At 33.2% G+C, this 23,289-nt stretch overlaps 2 protein-coding genes across 3 annotated transcripts; one reads left to right on the top strand and one right to left on the bottom strand.

The window, feature by feature from the left end:
* The first annotated feature begins 13,079 nt into the window (after positions 1 to 13,079).
* On the top strand, positions 13,080 to 18,382 carry LOC111403447 (proteasome subunit alpha type-5-like). Of its 2 annotated transcripts, none has more exons than XM_023032066.1 (10): positions 13,080 to 13,140; positions 13,367 to 13,413; positions 13,569 to 13,650; positions 13,765 to 13,845; positions 14,496 to 14,609; positions 14,702 to 14,803; positions 15,455 to 15,513; positions 16,332 to 16,434; positions 17,741 to 17,806; positions 17,976 to 18,382. In XM_023032066.1, exons 2-10 carry the CDS (start codon positions 13,400 to 13,402, stop codon positions 18,066 to 18,068), a joined length of 714 nt encoding a protein of 237 aa, XP_022887834.1. In that variant the 5' UTR covers positions 13,080 to 13,140; positions 13,367 to 13,399; the 3' UTR covers positions 18,069 to 18,382. The 2 variants fall into 2 exon arrangements, with proteins under 2 accessions (XP_022887834.1, XP_022887758.1); XM_023031990.1 differs by having other exon boundaries at positions 13,085 to 13,207.
* A 174-nt stretch (positions 18,383 to 18,556) lies between these two features.
* Positions 18,557 to 21,130, bottom strand: LOC111403367 (pectinesterase-like). Its single transcript, XM_023031890.1, has 2 exons — positions 20,013 to 21,130; positions 18,557 to 19,424 (listed from the first exon to the last, which is right to left on the bottom strand). The coding sequence occupies exons 1-2, from the start codon at positions 21,091 to 21,093 to the stop codon at positions 18,736 to 18,738; spliced, it is 1,770 nt and encodes a 589-aa protein (XP_022887658.1). The 5' UTR covers positions 21,094 to 21,130; the 3' UTR covers positions 18,557 to 18,735.
* Positions 21,131 to 23,289: the final 2,159 nt, after the last annotated feature.

The raw sequence follows: 23,289 nt of genomic DNA, 5'->3' as shown, positions 1-23,289 counted from the left end.
GTGGCTCGTCTAGCCTTGTTCAGTGACCGTTCTGGTCACTGAACTTTTTTCCCCCATTTTTTTACTATAAATACCCCCTTCCCCCAAAAAAATTTTTTCATATCAGTCTCTTCCAAGATTACAACTTTTTCAAGTCTCAACTATCTTTTATTATATCAATTATCAAGTTTTTACTCTCTTGTGCTGCAAAATATACAATATCAATTCAATTTTTTCAGTTTATTAGTTACAATTTCAATTCATCCAATTCTCAATTCTCACAATCTCACTACATTTATATTCATCTAGTCAAGATTTCATCATAAACAATCACAGAAATGGATCAACGTTCATTTGTTGAGAGCTTGTTCGATACAGGATGTGAGCCATTGTCACATCATGGAGAATCGCCTAGTACGCCGCAAAGTTAATTTCCAGATGAATTTGTCGGTCTAAATGACATATCGATACCTGAAGATATTCACATTTACGGTCAGGGAAGCCACATTCCAATTGATTTGGATGATATTAACGTTCTCGAAGCGGAACATGAAGATGAAGATCAGCAATTAAATATCCCAGATGCAAGGGGAAAGCGAAAGGCCAAAAAACAAGCAAAATGTTGGGATCACTTTAAGTTGATTTCAACGGGAAAAGTCGTTGATGGCCTTGCAGAATCTAAAGCAGTATGTAAATACTAACAATAAAGATTGGCATGGCAAAAAAGAATTGGTACCACTCATCTCAACCGCCACTACAAATCATGTGTAGCCAGACATGGACTTCTTCCAGCTGGTCAAACACAATTACAATTTGGCAGTCCAGGCGTCGGTTCTACAACTTCATCCCTATCCACATGAGTGTATTCGGAGGACGAGACTCGAACTGGAATGGCGAAATTTGTTGCCGCCACTGAGTTGCCTCTGGCTATTGCAGACAACCAACACTTCATCTCGTTCGTGAAAGAATATCTACAACCGAGATACGTTGGGGTAAGTCGAAACACTCTTCGTGCCGATACAATAAATTATTTCAATAATTCAAAACAACAATTAATTATGGATTTGCAACAATATGGGGGTGTTATATCCTTAACTTCTGATGTATGGGAAGGGGTTAATAAAAGAGCATATATAGCTGCAATCGCACACTATATAGACCCACTTTGGTGCATGTATAAGAAAATTATTGCTTTTAGAAGTATTGAATTTCCTCACAATGCTAATAATATATATAATGTTATTATCAGTATTGTTAGAGAATATCATTGTGAGAGTAAAATTCGATCTTTTACTTTTGATAATGCTAGCGTTAATAAGGTAGTCGTCGATAAATTGTGTAGGACACTTCAATATGATTTTGGTGGGTATTTATTTCATATTCGTTGTGTGTGTCATATCTTGAATTTAATTGTGCAAAATGGTTTAAAACATATAAAAGATGAATTTCAAAGGATTAGGAATGCATTAGTTTATATTACGATCTCTCCTAGTAGAAAACAAGTATTTGAAGATTTTTGTGCCGAGCTAGGGGTGATGACTGCTAAAATATTTGTTAGCGACGTAGGTCATAGATGGAACTATACATACTTGCTATTAAAATCATGTGAAGGTTTCAAAAATTTAATAACTGACTTTTATAATAATAGACATGTTAGAAGTGATGATGATGGTATGTTAAATGAATCCGATTGGATTTTAGTTTTAAAAGTTAAATGATTTTTGACATCTTTTTATGAGACTACAAAGATTTTATCTGGCATTTATTATCCCACAAGTTGTATGGTGCTTGAACGCCTTTATATAATTGCAAGAACATTCCATAAATATAAAAATGATCATACTTTTAGTGAAATTTTAATTGCTATGGAATTAAAGTTTAGAAAATATTGGGAAAAACTGCCTATGTTATTTCCTTTAGCATGCGCAATGGACCCCTGATATAATATTTCGGGAACTAAATACGTAATTGATCAAATCAATAAAGTTTTAATACTTGATACACCTATCACCTATAAGAATTTAGAGCAAACATTATGTGGAATGTATGATTTATATGCGGAAAGAATGGGTGCAAATGTTAGTCGGGCACCCTCTACTGCACCTACTCCTTCTGCTGAAACTGAAAAAGATGCAGCGGAAATAATGAATTTATTTCAGGACATTAATACATTTAGATATGATGCAACTGCAATGTGTACATCTAGTGTCATGTCGTCTACATCTGCATCTCATCAAACATCGGTCGAAACTCAAAATGCGATGGCTACCGAATTAATTGATTATTTCAATCATAATATGCTAACAGACAGAACAATTAAAAAAATTTCAGAAGAAGTAATTGAATTCTAACGAAAGTATGAAAGACGTTGGCCAATTGTTTCTGCAATTGCGAAAGATCTATTGACACCTCCAGTTAGCACTGTTACTTCGGAGTCTGCTTTTAGTGCAGGTAAAAGAGTTTTGACTGATGTCAGGAGCCGACTGAAAGAAGATGTTTTGGAAGCGTTAATGTGTGTGAAGGATTGGCAGGACGCTCATTTTCGACTACAAGATAAATACGTTGAAATTGCATGTCGTCAGGTAAGTGATATTTGATTTAATTATATTAATCAAATTTTTTTTTTATTTTTTAATCGTTAAATTTAATTTTCTTTAAAAAATTGTACACATTACAACAAGTTGTTCGCGTACAATTTTTAACTCCGTCTACTTAAAATTGATGTAGCCGGTCCCAAACCCGAATAAAGGAGGAGGGTTTATATTTTATTAACTTTAAAAAGAAATCAAAAAAGTATATTTTTTGTAAATGTATTTCAAAAAATAATTCGTTTTCATTATATAAATATTTTATACTTTATAAAAAGTATCACAAATTACAATATTATATAAATAAAAAAAATAAAAACTAGTTCTCGTTAAATTATTTGTATTTTTTAACACTTTTTATTTTTAAAACTCTATTCTTTATTAATTTTAAAAAGAAATAAAAAAATATTTTTTGTAAATGTATTTCAAAAAATAATTCGTTTTCATTATATAAATATTTTATACGGTTATACCTTATAAAAAATATTACAAATTACAATATGATATAAATAAAAAAAAATTGTTTTCGTTAAATTATTTGTATTTTTTAACACTTTTTATTTTTAAAACTCTATTCTTTATTTTCTATATAAAAATAAAATAAAATTTAGGCAAGCCCACGAGCCGAGCTCACCCAATTTCAACGAGCCGAGCCCGAGCTCGGCTCACCACGAGCACGAGCCGAGCCGAGCTCGTGGCATTAACCCTAAAGCCACTCAATAATTATAGCCTGGATTACTCGTGAATCTACTAAATTTATTCATAGCAAAAGCTTTATCCGATCGAGTGCATTTAGTAATATACATTAGAATGATAATTACTTGTGAATATCTCAGTTGTTACATGCTTTCACCTTTATTTTGACCAAGTGTAGACTTGTGTCAATATTTCAAACTTTTTAAATATTTTTTCAACAAGTGAGATTGGGAAAGTACAATTCCTTCCGATGTTCTAGAGATTTTTATCTCTATATTACATCTGCCGCACCCAAGTCTTTCAAGTCGTAATACTTCGTAAGCATTTTCTTGGCGTTTAGCACCACTTCGTGACTATTGCCCATCATCAAAATATTGACTACATACAAACACATAGATATCTGGTGTATTTTCCACGCATACACACTTGTCACATTCATTTATTTTGAACTCATTTAACAACATCGTTTTGTCAAACTTTTGGTGTCATGAGCTTGTTTCAGTCCATATAAGGACTCAACAAGTTTACAAACTTTGTGGCTTTCACTTGGAGACACCTTTAGGTTGCTCCATGTATATCTCTTCTTCTAACTCACCGTTCAGGAATCTCGTTTTCACATCCATTTGGTGAATCTCAGGGTTATGTATTGTCGCAGTTGCAATTAGTAACCTTATCGAAGTGATTTTGGTGATGAGTGAGTAGGTAAAAAAGTCAAATCCATCTTCCTGCCTATATCCTTTGGCAACCAATCTAGCCTTATATTTATCAATGGATCAATCAGGTTTTAATTCATTTACACCCTAAGGCTTATTTTCGGGAGGTATATCTACCAATTTCCATGTATGAATTTGCATTCTGGAATCTATCTCACTATTAATAGCTTTTTTCCAATGCGGTGCTTTCGGACTAAACATTGATTCTTCAGAAGTCTTTGGGTCATTTTCTATCATATATGTTAGAAAATTCGGACCAAATGAAGTGGACATTCTAGCGCTCTTACTACGCTTTGATTTTTCCTCATTTGAAGATCCATTTTTAGTTTCATATGTTCTGTTATTCAAACTTACATTTTCCTTAACTTTGCAAGGAAACATATTCTCAAAAAATATCGCATTTCTTGACTCAATTATGGTACCCTCGTGTACATCCAATTTTTGTACGAGGAAATGATATGCACTACTATTATTGATGTATCCACTAAATATGCAATCAATCATTTTGGGACCAATATTTATTTGTTTGGGCTTAGGAATCTCAACATTTTCCAAACACCTCCACACTTTTAAGTGTTAGTTGGAAGGATGATGACATTTTCATAACTCATATGGCATCTCTTCCATTTTCTTGAGAGGTACAGGAAAGTGTAACTTTAAACTAATTTACTCCCACAATTCCTAATTTAGGGTTATATATCCAAGTAGTAGCTTTGTACCCACACGACTTGAACTTTTTACATAAGTTCTCAAGCATTCATGATAATCCCCACATTTTTGGATTATTCTTGAACTTAGAGTTTATTAACTCTTTCATAGTTCAATCTATTTATCACTTAGATAATATCCGAATCGGATGCTTGGTGAAAGTATAAGTACTTTCAAAATAGTGGTTGTTTCTTCATGTGAATGAAAAGTCATTTTCCATTCGAAATTGTACTTCAATCAACTATATTAATTTGATCATCACTATACCAACAATGCTTTTCCAAACGTAAACCGACTTAATTGGTTCCACGATTGAAGTCAAATTCAATAATAAAGAAAACTAAGCATCTTCAACCATGTGAAACTTTTACATTTGTGACATTTCACAAATAATATTATTTACATCAAACAATAAGGTTCATTTCACCTTATTCACCATATTCACATTTGAATGAATTAATCAACAATAAATTGAAAAGTTGTGTTTGCAAAAAACACAACCTTACAAGAGGACACGCCTCTTAAAATTATTCTTAAAATATTACATAATATTCTTCACAATTTTTGCATAACATAATTTTATCCTTTACAAATGAATGTCATTCTACAATCATTATTTTTAAGGATTTTCGGCAATACCGCCAACTATAGACACCATTTGCGCTGTATAAAATATTTTCATATATCAATAATTGGGCAAGCAATTTCCACTTTAAATTTATTATGACAAAAACTCTTATGCAACTATAATTTTGCACAAGTCATCTCATTTAATTTCGTAGAATTAATTGAGGCTATCATTATTAATCAAGGTTTGTATAATTTTCAAACCAAAATCCATGGACATATACCGGATTTACAATTTTATACCGAATATGTCACTTACCGGATTGACCCATACCGTATATGCAACTTACCGTATATGCGGCTTATCGTATACGTCGTTCACCGTATATGCGGCTTACCGTATTTGCTGCTTACCGTATATGTAGCTTACTGTATTTGCAGCATACCGTATTTACTGCTTACCGTATTTGCATCGTACTGTATATGCATATACCGATTTTGCATATACTGACCAAAAAGTCTCCGAAATCCAAACTCTTGTATGGATTCACCAAATGAATTCACTATTTGGAATTCACGTTTATACAAATGATATTATAATGTCACATTCCATAGCCACTTTTGTATTTTATTCCAATGAAAAATTAATGATACAATTCTTTAAGGAATTTAGCACCAAATAAAACTGTCATACGTCAATTCGCCAATTCATGCTTTCCAATCAAAAGCCACCACAAAATTGTTGTCATTGCATTTAAAACGAAAGGTCACATTATTCCAAATATTTCTTCCCTTGGCCGTTACAAAATATACAATGGGTCATCATATAGTCAGAAATTAATTTCTAACATGAATTGCATATATTTAATGAATCTTTATTTCATTTAACATAAAGACAATAAATATAAACATTCATTTCCAATTTTCGGTTAGGAACATAAGGACAATATGGAAATTTGTGTATAATGAATTCCTGGACATTAAAAATCATTATGGATTATAATAAAACAATATCAATTACGTCCAAATTTCAAGGATCGAAAACATGATACTTTCTTGTGGTAATTCTCAAATATTACCACCAACCTTTTTGCGTATAATTACTTCATGGCAAAAATTGATTTAGTATCAAATTCTTACTTATCTCCACGGTATAGAAAACAATTCAAGAAGCTTTACAGAATCTCACTGGCCAAATAGATCCCTTTTGATTAAAAGGTGCCAACCATAAACCGACAAATGAAACCGTCAAAAGCAATATAATATATACAATTAAATCACAGACATAACTTAAGGATTCAAGCATGAGTCTTCATGCAATAACAAAACTTTTAAATCCAATTTCATACACATACCAATTAACTTTTTTTTCTTTCTTTTTTTTTTAAATTCCAGCCATGCAGAGACTTCATAGTTTATACAAATATAAAATTGGCAAACAAAACATTCAACAGTCACCTGCCAAACCATTTTAAAATCAGAGACACCCGTTAACAGCCATTGTTTTTGCACATAGAATTGAGAAGTCACATGCACTTATAGCATATATGAAAACTTTTTCCAGAATTCGATGGACAAGTGCACACTAATAGATCCATCTTTTTTTTTTTCATACAAAATTAATAAAGAAATGCCCAAGTAAACACTTGACATAAAATTGATTTACTGCTGTGAGCGGAATAAACTACCCGAAATTTAACGATTTTGCATCAATTTTGGCAGATTCTACATAGAATATAAAATGCACAACAAGCACCAAAATTCATCTTAAGATTGTTGGAGAATTACGTCGATAATTGTGCATAATATATTCATAAAAATATACCATTAATTTGCATGAAATCGAAATATAATTTTGACTTACCGAGATAGGATTTGAGAAGACAAAATAAGAATTTATCGAATCTGAACACCTGAATATGACTTCTTCCCTTTCAACTCATGATTGAAAGCAAGTAATTTTTTGGATCAAACCTTGCAGGATAAACATATAAATAATGTGAATCATTTTTTGAAATCAAATTATAATAAAAAGAATCAGAAAATGAAGAAAGAATATGCAAATGATGGATTTTTGGTCGAGGCAAGTTAGACACTTTGTCTTTAAGATGAATTTGCTCCACATCGGTGTTAACGGTTCTCCGGAAATCATCTCCCAAGATACAACGACCACGTCGAGCCATATGAGCACTCCAAATGACTTCGACCAACGAACTCGAACGGAATTCCCTCTCTACCATGACTTTGATGCAAATGTTTTATGCAAAACCAAAGTGTAAACTGGAATGGAATGATATGATATCTATGACTTTTCTTGAATTTTTTGAGTGATAACATTCAAACACATGGGGTCTATATATGGTAGTTGGAAAGGTATGTCAAAAGACACAACTATACCAAGAGTCACATCTCTTGAAATTTATTTCTATACATTAAGAGACACAATTATTGGAAATTTATTATACCCATACCAAGAGTCGTGTCTTTCATATGAAAAGACACATCTTTTCATCCACATATTTGTAGAATATTTCACAATATTCTATACGATTTTCCAACAATTTCAAGTATTAAGCTGTTTACATTTGATTTAATTTCTCATTCACCAGATAACGAATTCCACTTAAAGAATCATATAAAATTGGTCACAATCAATTTTCGATACAAAATTCCAACAGTCTCGAAGTTTGCACTTTTCTTGGTTTTTAAGTTGGTTTTCCTACTTACTATAGCATTTTTTTTTGGACAATGAAAACAAATTTTAAAAATTATTGTAAAAAAATATTTCCCTTTAAATGACAATTTTCATATAAAACAAAATCAAATGAACACTAAAAGATAGATGATCTTCTTAAAATTTTTGTTTTGTTTTGTTTTTGTTGGCAATGGAAACAAATTTAATTCCCAATACCAATAAAATCTATCTCTTTAATTGACAATTTTCATGTAAAACAAAATCAAACAAACACCAAAAGACACTTTTATTTCAACATTTTTCAAGTGGAAAATTGTACCAATCAAGTACAATAATTTACAATTCTCAGGAAAATAATTCTAGACAATTCAATTTCCTGAAATTCGTTTTCTAGACAATTCTATTCCATTTTTACAATCAAACGAACCATAAGTAATAAAATCTAAGGGCCAATGGCAGGAAAAGTGTGAGTAGGGGGGTTAGTTTGGCTTGCCCAAGCCAGCTTGTCGAGCCGCAAGGGCCATTTTCGGCCCATAACGAGTCGAGTCTAAAAAAATAAATTTAAAAAATAAAAAATAAAAAATGATAAAGTAAAATTTATTTAGCTGTCAGCTGCACGGTAACTGCCTTAACAGGATTTAAGAAGCAGCTATAAATTTTAGGCAGCCATATAAATATAATAATAAAATAAAAAAGAGATAGCCGACTCTACTCATCAACGTCCCTAAGTGTGAGCCCAATTGAAACCCAAGTCAAAATGCACGGAGCTCCCTCAGACCTTCTATCAATTGGGCTGCCAATTCTGGTCTTTGTAGGTTCAGGTCATGTTCCATGCCCATTTAAATGTTGTATTTTGGGAAAAATTCACATTTAATCCCAAAATACAACATTTAAGGTAGCTATAATTCACAATTTCTCTATATACATACACACACACAAACATATGGAGAGCGTTCCTTTTATACATGAATTTGACAGGTATTTTTGACAAATAATCGCGACTTTTAATTTAAACAAATCTAACGGTCAGTATATATTTCACTAAGATCATGAAAGGGGATTAATTTCAAGTTCCATACCCATTTAAATTTTAGGTCTTAATTAAGATTTATTAATTTTTGGATGGTTTATGGTGTATTGGAGTGTCAAAAAGTTGCATATCAAAAGTTTTCAAAATCAAACAAGGAAACGGAATTTTTTCCCGGAATCAAAGTGAATCTACACACAATACACGAAATTTGGCCTCAGATAATACTTTTTGGAAACAATTTTGCAAATTGGTCATTGAACTTTCTTACGTGTGTATCTTGATCATTTTCAACAATTTCTCATCTCATTAACTTTTCTTCAACTTCAATAGATCTTGACATTCTTGAATTACTGTCTTGCAATCTGACACAACTTTTAAATCATTACATTTTAGTCCCCCATAATTTTGATTTTGCCATTTTTCTCTATTTTTCGCTTGTTTTCTCCAATTTTTCATCAAATCATGAGTTTTACCTATTAGACGTAATATAACATAAATTAAGCTATATTTCAAAAAAAAAAAAAAAAAAAACTTCAAAAATGTAATTATTTTAAATCCCAAATAAATGTATAAAGTACACTTATTAGTTGTAATAAGCTCGGTTAAACAAGCACTTCTGTACATAGGTAATTAGGTTTGATTAATTTTGATAATCTCAATTGATGATTTATTTTTTCATTTAATGCCTGTGTGGATGATGAGATGATGAAAACTGAAGCTTAATTTCTCTCTTCTTGTCTCACAAGTGTTGTCGGATTAATCTTTTGTTTCATTTTTTATTAGATAATGTCCTAGTTTTCCCCTTCGCCATCTCAAAATTATTTCAAAAAATTATTATATAATAATGAACATAGGATTTAGATCAATATATGTCATTGCTTCGTGTTCTTTTGGACCAAACGTTCAGGTATCAATCACTCAGTGAAGACCGTACTCCAATTTTTTCTATATCTTTTAACTCATAATGTCGTAGTATTCCAAATTCACAGCATCCAATGATCTGATTTTCACCTATGCTTAAAAGTAAAATTTACTTTTAAGTTATTTATTTCGACAGATATGGTTTTCAATTAAACAAGTTACTAATTCAATGAAAACGAAATTAATAATGGTAAATATACTTACAGACTCTAGTGCAGGCTAGAAATAAATTTTTTGTTGCTGAGCGTTCGATAAATTTTTGAGATTTCACTATTGAAGCAAATGATAATTATGTTTAAATACCTTAATAGTGTACTCGTATGACTTTTTCCCCACGAATATTTGTTAAATCTATCAAGATCATCTATCAAATAAAACAACCATGGATTAACAAATGTATTATCTTCTGCTGCCAAAAGTACGTATACCAATATGACGAGGAGGCCCAACTTATATTTATTATTCTTATGCTTGCAACGTTTGAAAACATCTAAAAATAAACCTCTCTTTATTTTTCCGTTACTAAGCTTAAAACATTCTTTCACCATCTACAATTTTGCCCAAGCGTCGGATCCTCATTCTCCAAATCCCCAGCTTTAAGCCCAGTCACCAGTGTGAATTATTGCAATCAAAATCTTGCAAGCTTGTCTCCAACCTTAATCCATACTTCAATTTTTTTTTTGAGGTATTTATTGACCTCTGAATCAGTTGGTGGACTAATTGGGATGCAAGCTTTATGTTTCTCAAGCTTAACAAATGTTCAAAGCGGGAATTTGTAAATAGGTCCTGATGCTTGTCATCTAAGCTGTAGAAAACTTCATCAATTAGTTTCATTCTACACCTATTACTTATCTTCACGTTCATTGTGTCTTCAGCTTCCATTTTTCCAATTGTAAAATGCAAAACAATAATTGAGTTAGAAATCTTAATTCTCAAAGCAATAGAAGGGAGGGATTTATTATTATTTTTTATGTTTTTAAAACAGGAACTAAATCAAATTGTGATTAACATCCAGAAGAAAGCTAAGAAGAAGGAAAATATTCAGGTAGCATGCATCTGAACTCTCTGTAAATTCAATACTTGGATAGCATATAAAATAAATGGACAGAATTGCAGCCTGCAATTCTACCAGGTCTTTGGTAAAGCAGAAGCCTAACTTGTGTAAGACATGTAATTTATGTATGCTCTGTTTGTTCAAAAAGCTAGTAATTGGAGTTAATTTGTCAGCTTCTTGAATCAGAAGAATAAGTATGTGTAATTCAATTTGTTTACTAGGATACGATTTTCATTTCTATTTGATTTAATTTGAAATCCTAGTCTTTCATAAGGTTTGTCTTTGTCTTATTTCCAGATACGTTAAGAGGTCGAGAACAAGCAAATTTTCACAAGTAAAATGAATTGTCAATTTCTTGTTGCAGCAAAAGTATCACCATACACAGGGGCAGATCCACATCGGGTCATGTGGGGTCAAATGACTCTACAAAATTTTGGTTTTTTTTTTCTTTTCTTTTTGATTTTATGTGCGAGCGCAGAAAATGGTTGTTTTACCCCATTTTCGACCCACTTCAATACATATTAAATGAAATTGAAATATTGCATTCTTAATATCATTTCAAATCACTCATGGCCTAGTTTTTCGCTTCTTAATGGTGTGTGAAATGATCAACCATAGCAAAAGTTATGATGTATCAAAGTAAGCCGTTCCAAATTAGTATTTCGAAAATTTCGATAATATACTAACTTTTAAAATTTGCCGATGATCTTATACTATCCAAATTTACAAATCGCTTGTATTATCTAGAAGTTCGTTACGAAAACTACATCGTAATCATATCAAATAGTCCAAAAAGATAACGAAAATAGTTAAATATGCGTCAAACATATGTATTAAAAGAGACGTTTAACTCGAAAAAATCAATTATTTCATTAACATTTATTATTTTTCACGATAAATTTTTCAATATAATTTACATCTTTTTATTAGAAAATTTTACATTAAAAATGATGTCAAAAATTCTAAAATGGTTACGGATTAAATGTAATTTGAACTACTTTCAAATTATTTTTTTCGTTAAACTTAAATTTCATTGACTTCCTATATCCAATTTGATTTACTCATCGTTAGCCCAACATCCATAAATGACATGGTAAACAAAATTATACATGTAACAAAATTATTTAACAATATTGATAATGATAGAATTATAAGACACTTTCAAAATGTCAAAATACGTATTAACTTATTTTTATAAATATTATATTATTCTAAAAAAATTCACATTAATTTTTGGAGTTAAACACAACCCGAGAGGATGACCTCGCAAGTGACTGCGCCCTCACATGCTCGGTAGGGTACCCATGAATAAAGTAATCTCGACTCCATGTGTGTGTGCTATGTCAATTCCGCGGTCATTCATGTGGGCATTATAGCACGATTCTAATTTTTGACCCCACAACCCAAAATGACTGAGTCCGCCCTGACCATACAGACTCGAAATGTGAAGCTGGATGCACTCAACAACAAGAAGTCACTAAAACTTAATTTTCTTAAGGTCCTTATCATTTATAAGTGAAACTAATATCACACATTGTTAATAATTAAATTGTGTCGAAACGATACAATTCAAAATGTGTGTTTTTTTAAAAGTGATGTAGCAAAATCTAAACTAATACAAGCACAATCACATTTTAAAAGGAAAAAAATGAAAGGAGAAAGATCATCTTGTTAAAACTACCGATCAATCACAACACAATGATGAAGTTTAACAAGATTAATAAATGGAAACCTTGTGGCAAGGCTATCGGCCAAAAAGATTACAAACAACCCAAGAATCATGGACAGACTACGTAATTCTTTTCGCTCCAGAGGCTCTATTGCAAAGTAAGCTAAGAAATCCTAATAAAAAAATTTGGGTAATATTGTACGATTTGGGGTTGAAGATGATGAAAATGGGAAGGAGAAGAAGACCTTATATTCGTAATGGAATAGCGTTTTATAGTGGAAGAAGAAGTCGTTAGATTCGATATGGAAGAATAGGGTTTTACAGTGATTGAAGAAGATAAAATGAGGTGTAAATGAGGGAAATTGGTTGATATTTTGCTATTAACTAAAGGTCAATTTTGTCATTTTGCCAATAAAATCATTTTGAATGTTTTTATTTTTTATAAATATTGGTCAAAGGCTCTTACCAAATTCCCCTTCCTAAAATCCTGCCTTGCTTCTCAAGAAGAGCTCTCATGCAGGTGTAAAATAAATCTCAGCCAAATCAATTAAAAAAAATTAAGTCTGCTCTCTAATTTCTTAATTAAGGTTAGTCAGATTCAGATCCACTTTGGTTTTTCTTTATTTCTTTATTTATTTTTTTTTTCAAATTATTTCAGTGAAAAATTGTATTTTGATTCGGCAGAATTGTTAAACTGTTTAAATCTGTACCCGTTCCTAATTTTTGCGTGTTTTACATGCCTGCAGCAACTCTTTTGAGCTCTAATAATCGAATTGAGAATGTTCCTCACAAGGTACCCAAAAAAAAAAAAAAAAATTTAAAAATCGCATTTCCTACTCGAAACCTAGGTTTTTTTTGGAGGTTTTAATGTCCTGTTTAGTTTGATGTTTTTTGAATTTTTATGTGATTTTTATTTTTTATTTTTTATGTGATTTTTATTTTTTTAAGGACTGAGTACGATAGAGGAGTTAACACTTTCTCTCCGGAAGGCCGCTTGTTTCAAGTTGAATATGCCATTGAAGCCATCAAAGTAACCACATTCACGATAAATCTTTATTTTTACTCACCTTTAAGAGTCTAGATTAAACTATTGCGGTTTTTTTTTTATTATTATTAAAATTAGTATTATTTGTGATCCTTATAGTTGGGATCCACTGCTATCGCCATAAAAACTGAGGAAGGGGTGGTTCTTGCAGTCGAGAAGCGTATTACCTCTCCACTTTTGGTACATTTTCTACCATTTTCCTTCGGAATCATGGTCTGGAAATTTCTCTGTTTATTATTATCACTTCAACTTGTTCTGTTCAAACCAAAACAGAGTTAAATTGTTTTTAGGTAATTGTACTAGTACTGATATCACCTTATGTTATTTCTAAATTTAATTTCTCGGAGGTATACTTGAAAAGATGTCAATCATTGCGTAAATAATGAAATTTGTTGTCTTTAGAGCTTCAGCGTTCACGAGAGTAATCTCTGATAACCTAGAATTAATATAAAATTGTATTCGTAATTACCTGGATTAGATTCTCATTAAAGGGGTTTAGGGTGAAATACCAAGAAAGAAAAATGAAAAGAAAAGAAGAAAAAAAAGTCTCATTACATGCTAAATTGTAATAACTAACTTTGACCTGAGAATGTAATGCTGAAGGAGATTAGAGCTACTCTGGTTGCAAGAAGGAGCTTATATAGAGTAAGTGATTATCCTTGCTAATCCCATTGTGATTGTGCCTCACTCCCATGTTACCTAAAGCTTGCACTGCATTTGACATAGTTTGAATTTACTAGCTCTTTTTTTTTTTTATGGTAGATGCTTTTGTTGATGTCAAAAATTTGTGTTATGTTTCTGATTCATTTCCTTTTGTAATTCTGTTGTAGGAGCCTAGCAGTGTGGAGAAGATTATGGAAATCGATGAGCATATTGGCCGTGCTATGAGTGGTTTAATTGCTGATGCCCGTACTCTGGTTGAACATGCTCGAGTTGAAACTCAGGTACCTGTCACCTATCATCTTCATTTCAATCTGTTTTCCATGGTAGAATTGTGTAGGCAAATGTTTATTATTTTTTTATTTTGTTTTTCCAGAATCATAGGTTCTCTTATGGCGAACCCATGACAGTTGAGTCAACTACACAAGCTCTCTGTGACCTTGCCCTACGATTTGGTGAAGGAGACGAAGAATCAATGGTTAGAATCTGTCTGTCATCATGCTTATAAATTTCCCATTTCTTTTTTGGCTGTTTGGATGTTAGAATTCTTTGCCTTGCACCATTTGCGTCTAAGGATATAAATCTACTGCTCTAAAACTTGGTGTTCTTTTATTATCACTTCTTTTTACCTTCACTTTGAGAAAGTATATGTATCCTTTGATTATGACTATTGCCCTGTATACAATCCTGAGCATTCTAAGCTTACTGCTTCTTCAGACCACGTTGAGAGACGTGCCATCTTCGAGTGAAACTTTATTTAGATTGTGCTATTTGTATATCTTAAAACCTTGAACAAGAGTCTACCTCGTCATGCTGTTCATTGGTGTCCTAAAATCTTTGACAAGATAACGAGGATTCTGTATTAAGAATTTGCCATTTGGGCTTCATGAGTATGTAAATTTATAAGATAGACTGGTATAGTTGCCCTCAAGGATGAATTCGTCGATGAAGTAAACTTACTTATGGGATGTACTTCAGTTTGTAATGTACTTTGAGCTGCTGGATGTATTGCTTTATCAACCCCACAGGACATGGGATATGAAATAAGTTATCTTACTTTCCTTTCAAACAGCATTTTAAAATTGTACCTTCTTGCATTTTAATATTAGGTTTCATTCTTGTCATGCAGTCTAGACCGTTTGGTGCATCTCTTCTTATTGCTGGTCATGATGAGAATGGTCCCTGCTTGTAAGTATTACTTCTAATTAAATATTGATCTGTGAGACCGGAAAGTGGATCACTGGCGTAACGTATTGCAGTGGCCTAGAATATTTCTGCCTTCACTTAATTTGCTCATCAACTTGCTGCAGTCACACCTCCATAAATTTTTGAGTGAAACGTTATTTGTTAAACTTGCAGTTAAGAAAAAATATTGACGGCATGAACGTCATGGGCACACTAACTACCATGTGCAGAAAACTTTGATACTTCTCTATCCTTTATATTGAATTTTTAATATCAAACCACCTACATATACAATTTTCTAGTTAAGAAATCTGCTGATGTATCTACTGCTGTCAACATTCTGCTGGTTTTTACTTTTACATCCTGCAATTCCTGGACTTCTTTGGAGCTTGTTAGTTAATGACTTAATATGTTAGTAATTGTAATCTGGCAGCAGTGTTATGCAGTTCCTGGATTTCTTCTTCTTCTGTGTATTGTGCTTGAATTCTTAAGGATTATACTTTATGAATGTGAATGGTTGAGTTCCCTTGTGTAACGATATTTGTTTCTATTACTATTTCATATATAAATTATCTTCTCAATCCAAAATAAATTTATCTATGAAATTGTTAAACAAATTTAATGTTGACCATTAGTTCATTAAATTTTCAGGAAACCCATTCTCTCTCTGTCAAAAAGCTCTATTGATTCTGAAATGTGCTGTTTGTGTGGATTTTTTGGACAATTTCACTTCCACTAGGTGTGATATTTTAGATATATCTATTTCTGCTGGTATATTCTATTGAGATAGTTGATGCTAAATGAACTTTTGTAATAAACAGGTACCATACTGATCCTTCTGGTACATTCTGGCAATGCAACGCAAAAGCCATTGGTTCAGGTTCTGAAGGTGCCGACAGCTCTTTGCAAGAGCAGTATAACAAGGTACTGAGTTTTTTATTTAACTACATGTTTACGTCTGATCAGTGATAAGCAGTGCCGGCCCTAAGAATTTGAAGGCCCTAAGCGAAAATTATTTTGAGGCCCTATATATCTATAATTTTTTTTTACACATGTAACAATATTAAAATAAAAAAATATATCTATATTCAAATGAAAACTTCGTACAATCTAAAAGATAGAATTGCAAAATAAAACATCACTTGCAATCCGAGAGATTAAGCTGGCATCATATTTATATGATCATAATCAATCTTATATCTCTGATTCAACATATGATCATGACTATATATCACTTGATGTGTGTTACTTTTCTGTTTCTTCCAATAATAAAAACATATCAAACAGTAAATAGGAAATAGATAAGCAAAACTCCAAGTTGTATTTGCTTATATATAATGTTCCAGTGTAACTACAGAAAACATCACCAGCTAAATTATCACTAAAAACTAAAAAGAACACTTTTAAGTGAATTTTATTTTCTAGACAGCTTTCTTAAAACCCAGATACACAATTTTCTTCTCTGTTTTCCTTCTCCTTCACAAAATATATGAATAAAAACATTATTATTTATTCATTTTCAGTACAAATTCTATTCCCCTAAAACATAGTTCTTCGTCTCGTTTTTCTTATCGTTACAATGATAATAAGAATCAATTAAAACCTAATCCTACTCAAACATGTCAACACTAACAACATCGCAAACAATAAAAATCAATTTTTTTTCTCGATCCATGAGCATTACCTCATCTTCTATGTCTTTGATTTTCTGCATAACAGTCGACATTGTTTTCGGGATGAAAGCAAGAACCTCTAAACGCCAAAGACTGTGCGAACTGAAACTTGTGCCACAAAAGTAGGGTTCTAGAGAGGCCGAGAGGAGATTTCAGATTTGGGAATTTTGATTCTCTAAATTGAAGAAAATGACTTACCTTTTGGTCGAATCTATCCCTTCAATTTCCTTCTCGTCTCTTCAATTTCCTTCCTGCAGTGTTGAGTGTCCGTTCAATTTCCTGAAGGCTGAAGGGCTCGAACATGGACAGATGGACTGCTAGTTGCTGGTATTACTATGAGATTTGAGGCCCTGGGCCCAAGCCACATTTTTGGAGGCCCTAGGCGGTTGCCTAGGTGGCTTGGCCCCAGGGCCGGCCCTGGTGATAAGTTTCTAGATATTTTAGACATCAAAACTGAACTCAGAGTCAGAGTTTATTGAGGCGCGTGCTATGTATGGCTGTCCATGTCAAAATATCATAATGTAGGATGTGAGGTTCATTTATTTGTTTGTGTGCAGGATCTAACTCTTAAAGAAGTTGAGACTATTGCACTTTCCATTTTGAAACAAGTTATGGAAGAAAAGGTAAGCTGCTTCGTGATTGGCTCGCATTATAAGTTCATAAGATTTTTTTTTGCCCTTTTTGGACTTTTTGCTGGTTGGTGAGCAGGCCTGTGGATCGGGTTGGTATTGTGTATTCTTGGTTTTTGAATGTTTTTATTGACACTAATGCCCACTTTTTTTGGAATGTCAGGTTACCCCGAATAACGTTGATATTGCTAGTGTGGCCCCAAGATATCATCTGTACACCCCATCTGAGGTCGAAACTGTTATCAATCGCCTATGAGAAGGGCATCTAGCAGTTCCAGTGCCGATCTTTACGATGATTCAGTTCCCATTATTGCTGTGTTGGCTTCATGTGTAACGCAAATCTCAGATTTCGCTTCCAATTTACATTCCAGTAGGGAAATGCTTTGAAATGTGTTAAAACTCTAAATGATAAACTCGAAAGATTTCATTTTTGTGTTTCCTGGGTGAATGTGCTTGCCTATATCGACCCCTTTTATTGTATTAAGTACTAATATGTACTACCTCGAAGTGCCATTTATGTTTTCCACTATGATAAGCATAAATGTAACTTGATTTGCCCTTTCTTTGTCAGGAGCTTCCCCTTTGGACTAGAACATGAATGCTCACTGTAATTTTAAAGGTATTGTTGACAAAATCTTTCACTCTTTCTTACATAATGTGTGGACCCCGCGTGCATTTAAAAAACGACGACCTATGGTCCCCATCCCTATTGTGAGTATTGAGTAAAGGATTGTGTAAAAAAAAAAAAAAACATTGAACATGTAGCATTGTCCTTAAAAACATCTCATCGTGCATGTTTGGCTAAGCTCCAAATTGATTACAAACCAAAAACAAGTTTGAGATAATCAGGGTTGATAACCTTATTCAATCTAAGCAAATTCACGCTCATTAACAATCCAATCCAAGAATTACGTGTTTCAACGTCATAAACCTAAGGAGAACGGAAATCCAGTAGAGCTCAACCAGCTGCCACCAGCAATGAATCTGCCTGAACTATAACTCTGCGCCTCCGTCACACTAATGACCTTATGTCCTCCCCATTTCACCCTTCCGGTTATGGAGGCGCCCGCTCCGGTGTTCTGATGCTCGCCATAGAACAAAGTTTCAAGTGCGAAATTTCCATTCCATTCATGCCAACCAGCAGGATGAATTGCATTAGTAATGGAAGATTGCATTATAACAGTCCTCGAATACATCTTCCACGGCCGCCCGAGATAAGTGGGGAAATTTCCCTGAACAGTTCTTAAATCCGAAGTGGCTCCAATTCTGCATTTCTGAATTACAATACCCGTGTTCTGATTTGGATCTGTTCTTCCTTGAGCTGTGACCATGTTTCTCTGACCAGAATCTGGCCGTCGTGCGTGGATGTCACAGTCTTGGAACACTGCCGCAGCGTTGCCAAAGATGAAATCGACGGTGCCGGAGATTAAGCATTGGATGAAGAATTGGCGATTGTTGTGGACGTAGAGGGTGTCTTGATAGGCTAACATATCGCATCTGTAGAAAGCTGATAAATCGGCGCCGACACGGAGCGCCACTGCCTGGTGCTTCGACGGTCCAGCCGTATTCTGAAAAGTGATGTCCCGGGCCAAGAACCTCTCACCCACCACGGCTGCACACACGAGGGGATATTTTAGAAAATGTGCAATTTCAGATAAATTCTTTTCCTATTCATCAATAAGTAAAAATATAATTCTAATCCCATATTTCATATGACTCACCATTTTTAAATCGTACATTTTATTAACTTTGGTCAAAATTTATTAATTTTTTGGAAAATACCATTTGTACAGAAAAATGGTTTACCACCTTCTCGACAAATTCTCACATTCGCGTGGGATCGAGCGAAAAAAAAAAGATAAAAAATTGCTCCCCCTCCCCATGTGAGTATGTTCTGTCAAGAAGGGTGTCAAACCCTCCCGGTACAAACAGCAAGGTCAGGTCCCAAAATTAACATATTTGTAGTTTTATGTTTTTCTGAATCATTTTAATTTTATTTTTGTTTATATATGCTTTACCGAAGCCTTGAATCATTTTTATTAATTATTGCCCACTAAGGTTTGATTTTATAGTACCTTAAAAATGTCTAAAGAAACCCTAGCTATTTCAATAAGCAATAATGTTACCGTGTCTAATTCTAATTGTGCTTAAAAATAAAATCTACTTTTGAGCAGAGTCAAACAAGCTGGAATAAACTTACCAACAGTTGCAGAGTGGAAGGTGGTGCTACCATCTTTTACATTTCTGCTTCCGGTGATAATAGTGTTGCTTCTGCCATCTCCCAAGAACATTATGTTAGTTTTCTTCTTGGGCACCTCCACATTTTCCCTATAAATGCCAGCCTTAATCTTAATTACATATCTCCTGCTACTCTTCTCCGGTGCGGCAGCCACCGCAGCAGACACGGTCCTGTAATTCCCACTGCCGTCAGCCGCTACCACCACGTCGGGAGTCACGGGAGAAGACTGCAGCAGCCTCCTATCTCCGGCAGACAGCCACTTGGGCCACCCATTCGTGCCAGAATCCTCGTCTTCTATAAGCTTTCTTCCACTCAATTTCATCTCGTTTGCAATATCCGTATCAGTCATGTTCTTGATCATGGCCAAAACATTGCTACACATTTTCTCCACATGATCTTCTCCTTTATTCAACTCTTCCCGCACGTGCTTATCTGCATCGTCGTGCGAGAATCCATCAAGGCAGGTCTCTTGGTTAGTCATGGCAGAACTCAATAGGGTTTTCAGATCATCAGCATGTTGTTTAAGAGATTTCTTGTTGGGGTACTCTTCGAGATCCTTAACAGCTTCATGGAGCTCATCAAGGGTCTCATCGATCGTCTCCAGACAGTCGTGCAACGCAGTTTTCTCGCGTTCTGTCAAATTCTTGCCCTTAGCTATGAGCTTTCCTATCTTGAAGTAATTCTGCTTAACAGTAGTATGAGTAATATTCAAGGCTAATTCAATTACATCCTTCTGGCTTTTCACTTTTTTGTTTTCTGTAAGAGAATTGGCTATGGTGGAATAGCATAAATCTGGGTATAATGTGCTGCTGCATGAAGATTTGACAATGGTGTGAGCTGGGGATATCTTTATATCGGCAATTTGGGAGTCTTTTTTCCTTGAATTTACTCCGGCGACTACTGCAATAACTGCAGCAATTAACAAGATTGAAGCAACAAGAGAAAGAAGTACAAGTTTCTTCTTCTTTTTGGATATTTGATTGTCGTCGGAATGTAAGCCGGAATATGACATTCCGGCTAAGAAATCCTTAATGCGGGACATTGGGTTGACGAAGAGGTTGCAGATTAATAAGTATGGATATATGAGTTTATATAAGTGATTGGAAAATGTTGTCACCTTAATTGGATGAAATTGTTATTGCCACGTTTGTTAATTTAAAAAATTCCAACTAAGGTCCCTACAGTCTCTTTAACTTTTATTTATTAAAGTATATAATGAAAACCTCTTTTTTTTTTTTATTATTAAATTATAAATCCACTTTTATTTCCATTCCAGCAAATTTCTCCATGAATTTGCAGGTAGCCGCCCGTGTTGTTGCATCTTTTTCGTGATTTCATCCTTTCAGCGTAGTCTTTGTTTTCTCGTTTTACTGCATTCTCCTAAAATTTAGTGATTTTCGAACTAAAGATTCATCAGAAATTTGTTGTGCTGATCTCACAAAAAAGTTTGTGTCTAGTCATTTTAAAGGATTTTTCGACAAAGTCTTTTAGCATATTTTGATAAAATGCATGATTGCAAAATTGATAAAAATTGTAACTCTCATAAAATGAACGATTCAATTGAAGTTTAACCAATTTAGCCCCCGTTTGATCCCCATTTTAATCCAAAAATGCATTTTCTCATCACATCAATGTAAGACCTACACATTATTATATGTTTTGATTTGAATTCAAAAGGCATAAAATTCCAATTTCACCCATGGTCTCTTGGCTGAGTGATTTTGGGATGGAAAGTTAGTGGGCAAGGGCAAGGGCAAATGTTGGAAAAGAAGAAGTCTTGGTCTTTGAGTAAATCACGTGGGTTGGCAAGCAAATAATGAGCAATGGTCCAAAATTCATTATTGTGCAAAATTAATGAGGACCAAACAGCCTTTAAAAAGTAGAAACAAATACAAAGTATCAAATCGTCGTCGTATACTTAATTGTAAAAATAGTCGTGCATTGCATAAGAGTAAAATTTGTGATGAACTCACGCGCTTGGCTATGGTCATTTTTCCTAAATCCTCTCTAACTTTACGTCTGATTATAGACAACTTGCCATAATAAATCATCACACTTTGGTGCCTTTTGATTTTTCTTTAATTATTATGTTAGAATGGCCCAAAAGTGCAATTGGCTCTGACAGTCTCTGCTTAACTTTGAGTGGCATAAACAGGAAGGACATGATTGTGTTTATATCAAGATTGTCCGAATCTTGTTCCCTAACTTGTTGGGTACATTCCGCAATTTTCTTTTCTTACAAAATTTTAGGAGTTGGACAGTAAGGATTCTCAAGGTTGGGATTAAACCTTTTTTTCTCAAGTCTAAAGTATGGTGAGCCGTGGAAATCATGCTTCAAGCTTGATGGATTTAGGCATAAAAAACGTTTTCTTATTTTTAATATTGTTTTAAAGTTTTGATCATTTTAAAAACTATTTAATAATTAAAATAATACATATCAAACATTTTAAATATAAATTACTATGTTTACTTAATAATTTATACAATTTTCAAAGGAAAAGTTTGAAACTAAAATTAAATAAAAGGCTTTTAAAAAGGGGAAAAATAATAATAATAATAATAAAGTGTGCCGAGACTTGAATTAAGTGTTCAACTATCAAGTTGATCGCTTAATTTTGAGCTCAATGTAAGGCGTGATCATTTTGTCTTCACCTCACATCAAGGTGGCAACGGACTGTTTAGAACATTGATTTTTATTAGTTCAAAAAGATTAAATATGCATTTGTTAGTGGGTTATTGTTAATTTTTTTGAGTCGCCACAGGAAAAAAAATCATTTTAACCATAATATATAATGAAGACGAAGATTGATTTTTTTTTTTTTTCGAAAAACTATGTTGGTTGGTAACATGCTAGAGTAAAGAGGATGGTCAAATAAGACCAGTCAAACGTGTTTGGCTATTGGCAAGTAAATTGGTAAACCTTGCCACAGAAAAAAAAATCTTGTTATATGTACAATTTTTTTTATAAAATCTTTTTCTCACTATTTACAATGGGGTGGAAGACCACAAGCCGATATTTTTTAAATTTACGTGAGGTCCTCTAATTTTGTGAGAGTGAGTACACCATTTTATTAACAAAATTTTGTACAAATATCTTTATTCAAGAAAAAAATGTTATTGCTTGTTGGAGACGAAAGTTTGTACCTTTAACAGTTTGTAAATAATAGGGAGAGATTGAAATTTAATAGGGAGAGATTGATTTGTAAATACTACTAGTTAAAAAAAAAAGTCATCATCT

The sequence above is a fragment of the Olea europaea genome, chromosome 1, assembly GCF_002742605.1.
Source record: "Olea europaea var. sylvestris chromosome 1, O_europaea_v1, whole genome shotgun sequence".
NCBI lineage: Eukaryota > Viridiplantae > Streptophyta > Magnoliopsida > Lamiales > Oleaceae > Olea > Olea europaea.
This window is presented reverse-complemented; position numbering and strand designations above follow the sequence as displayed.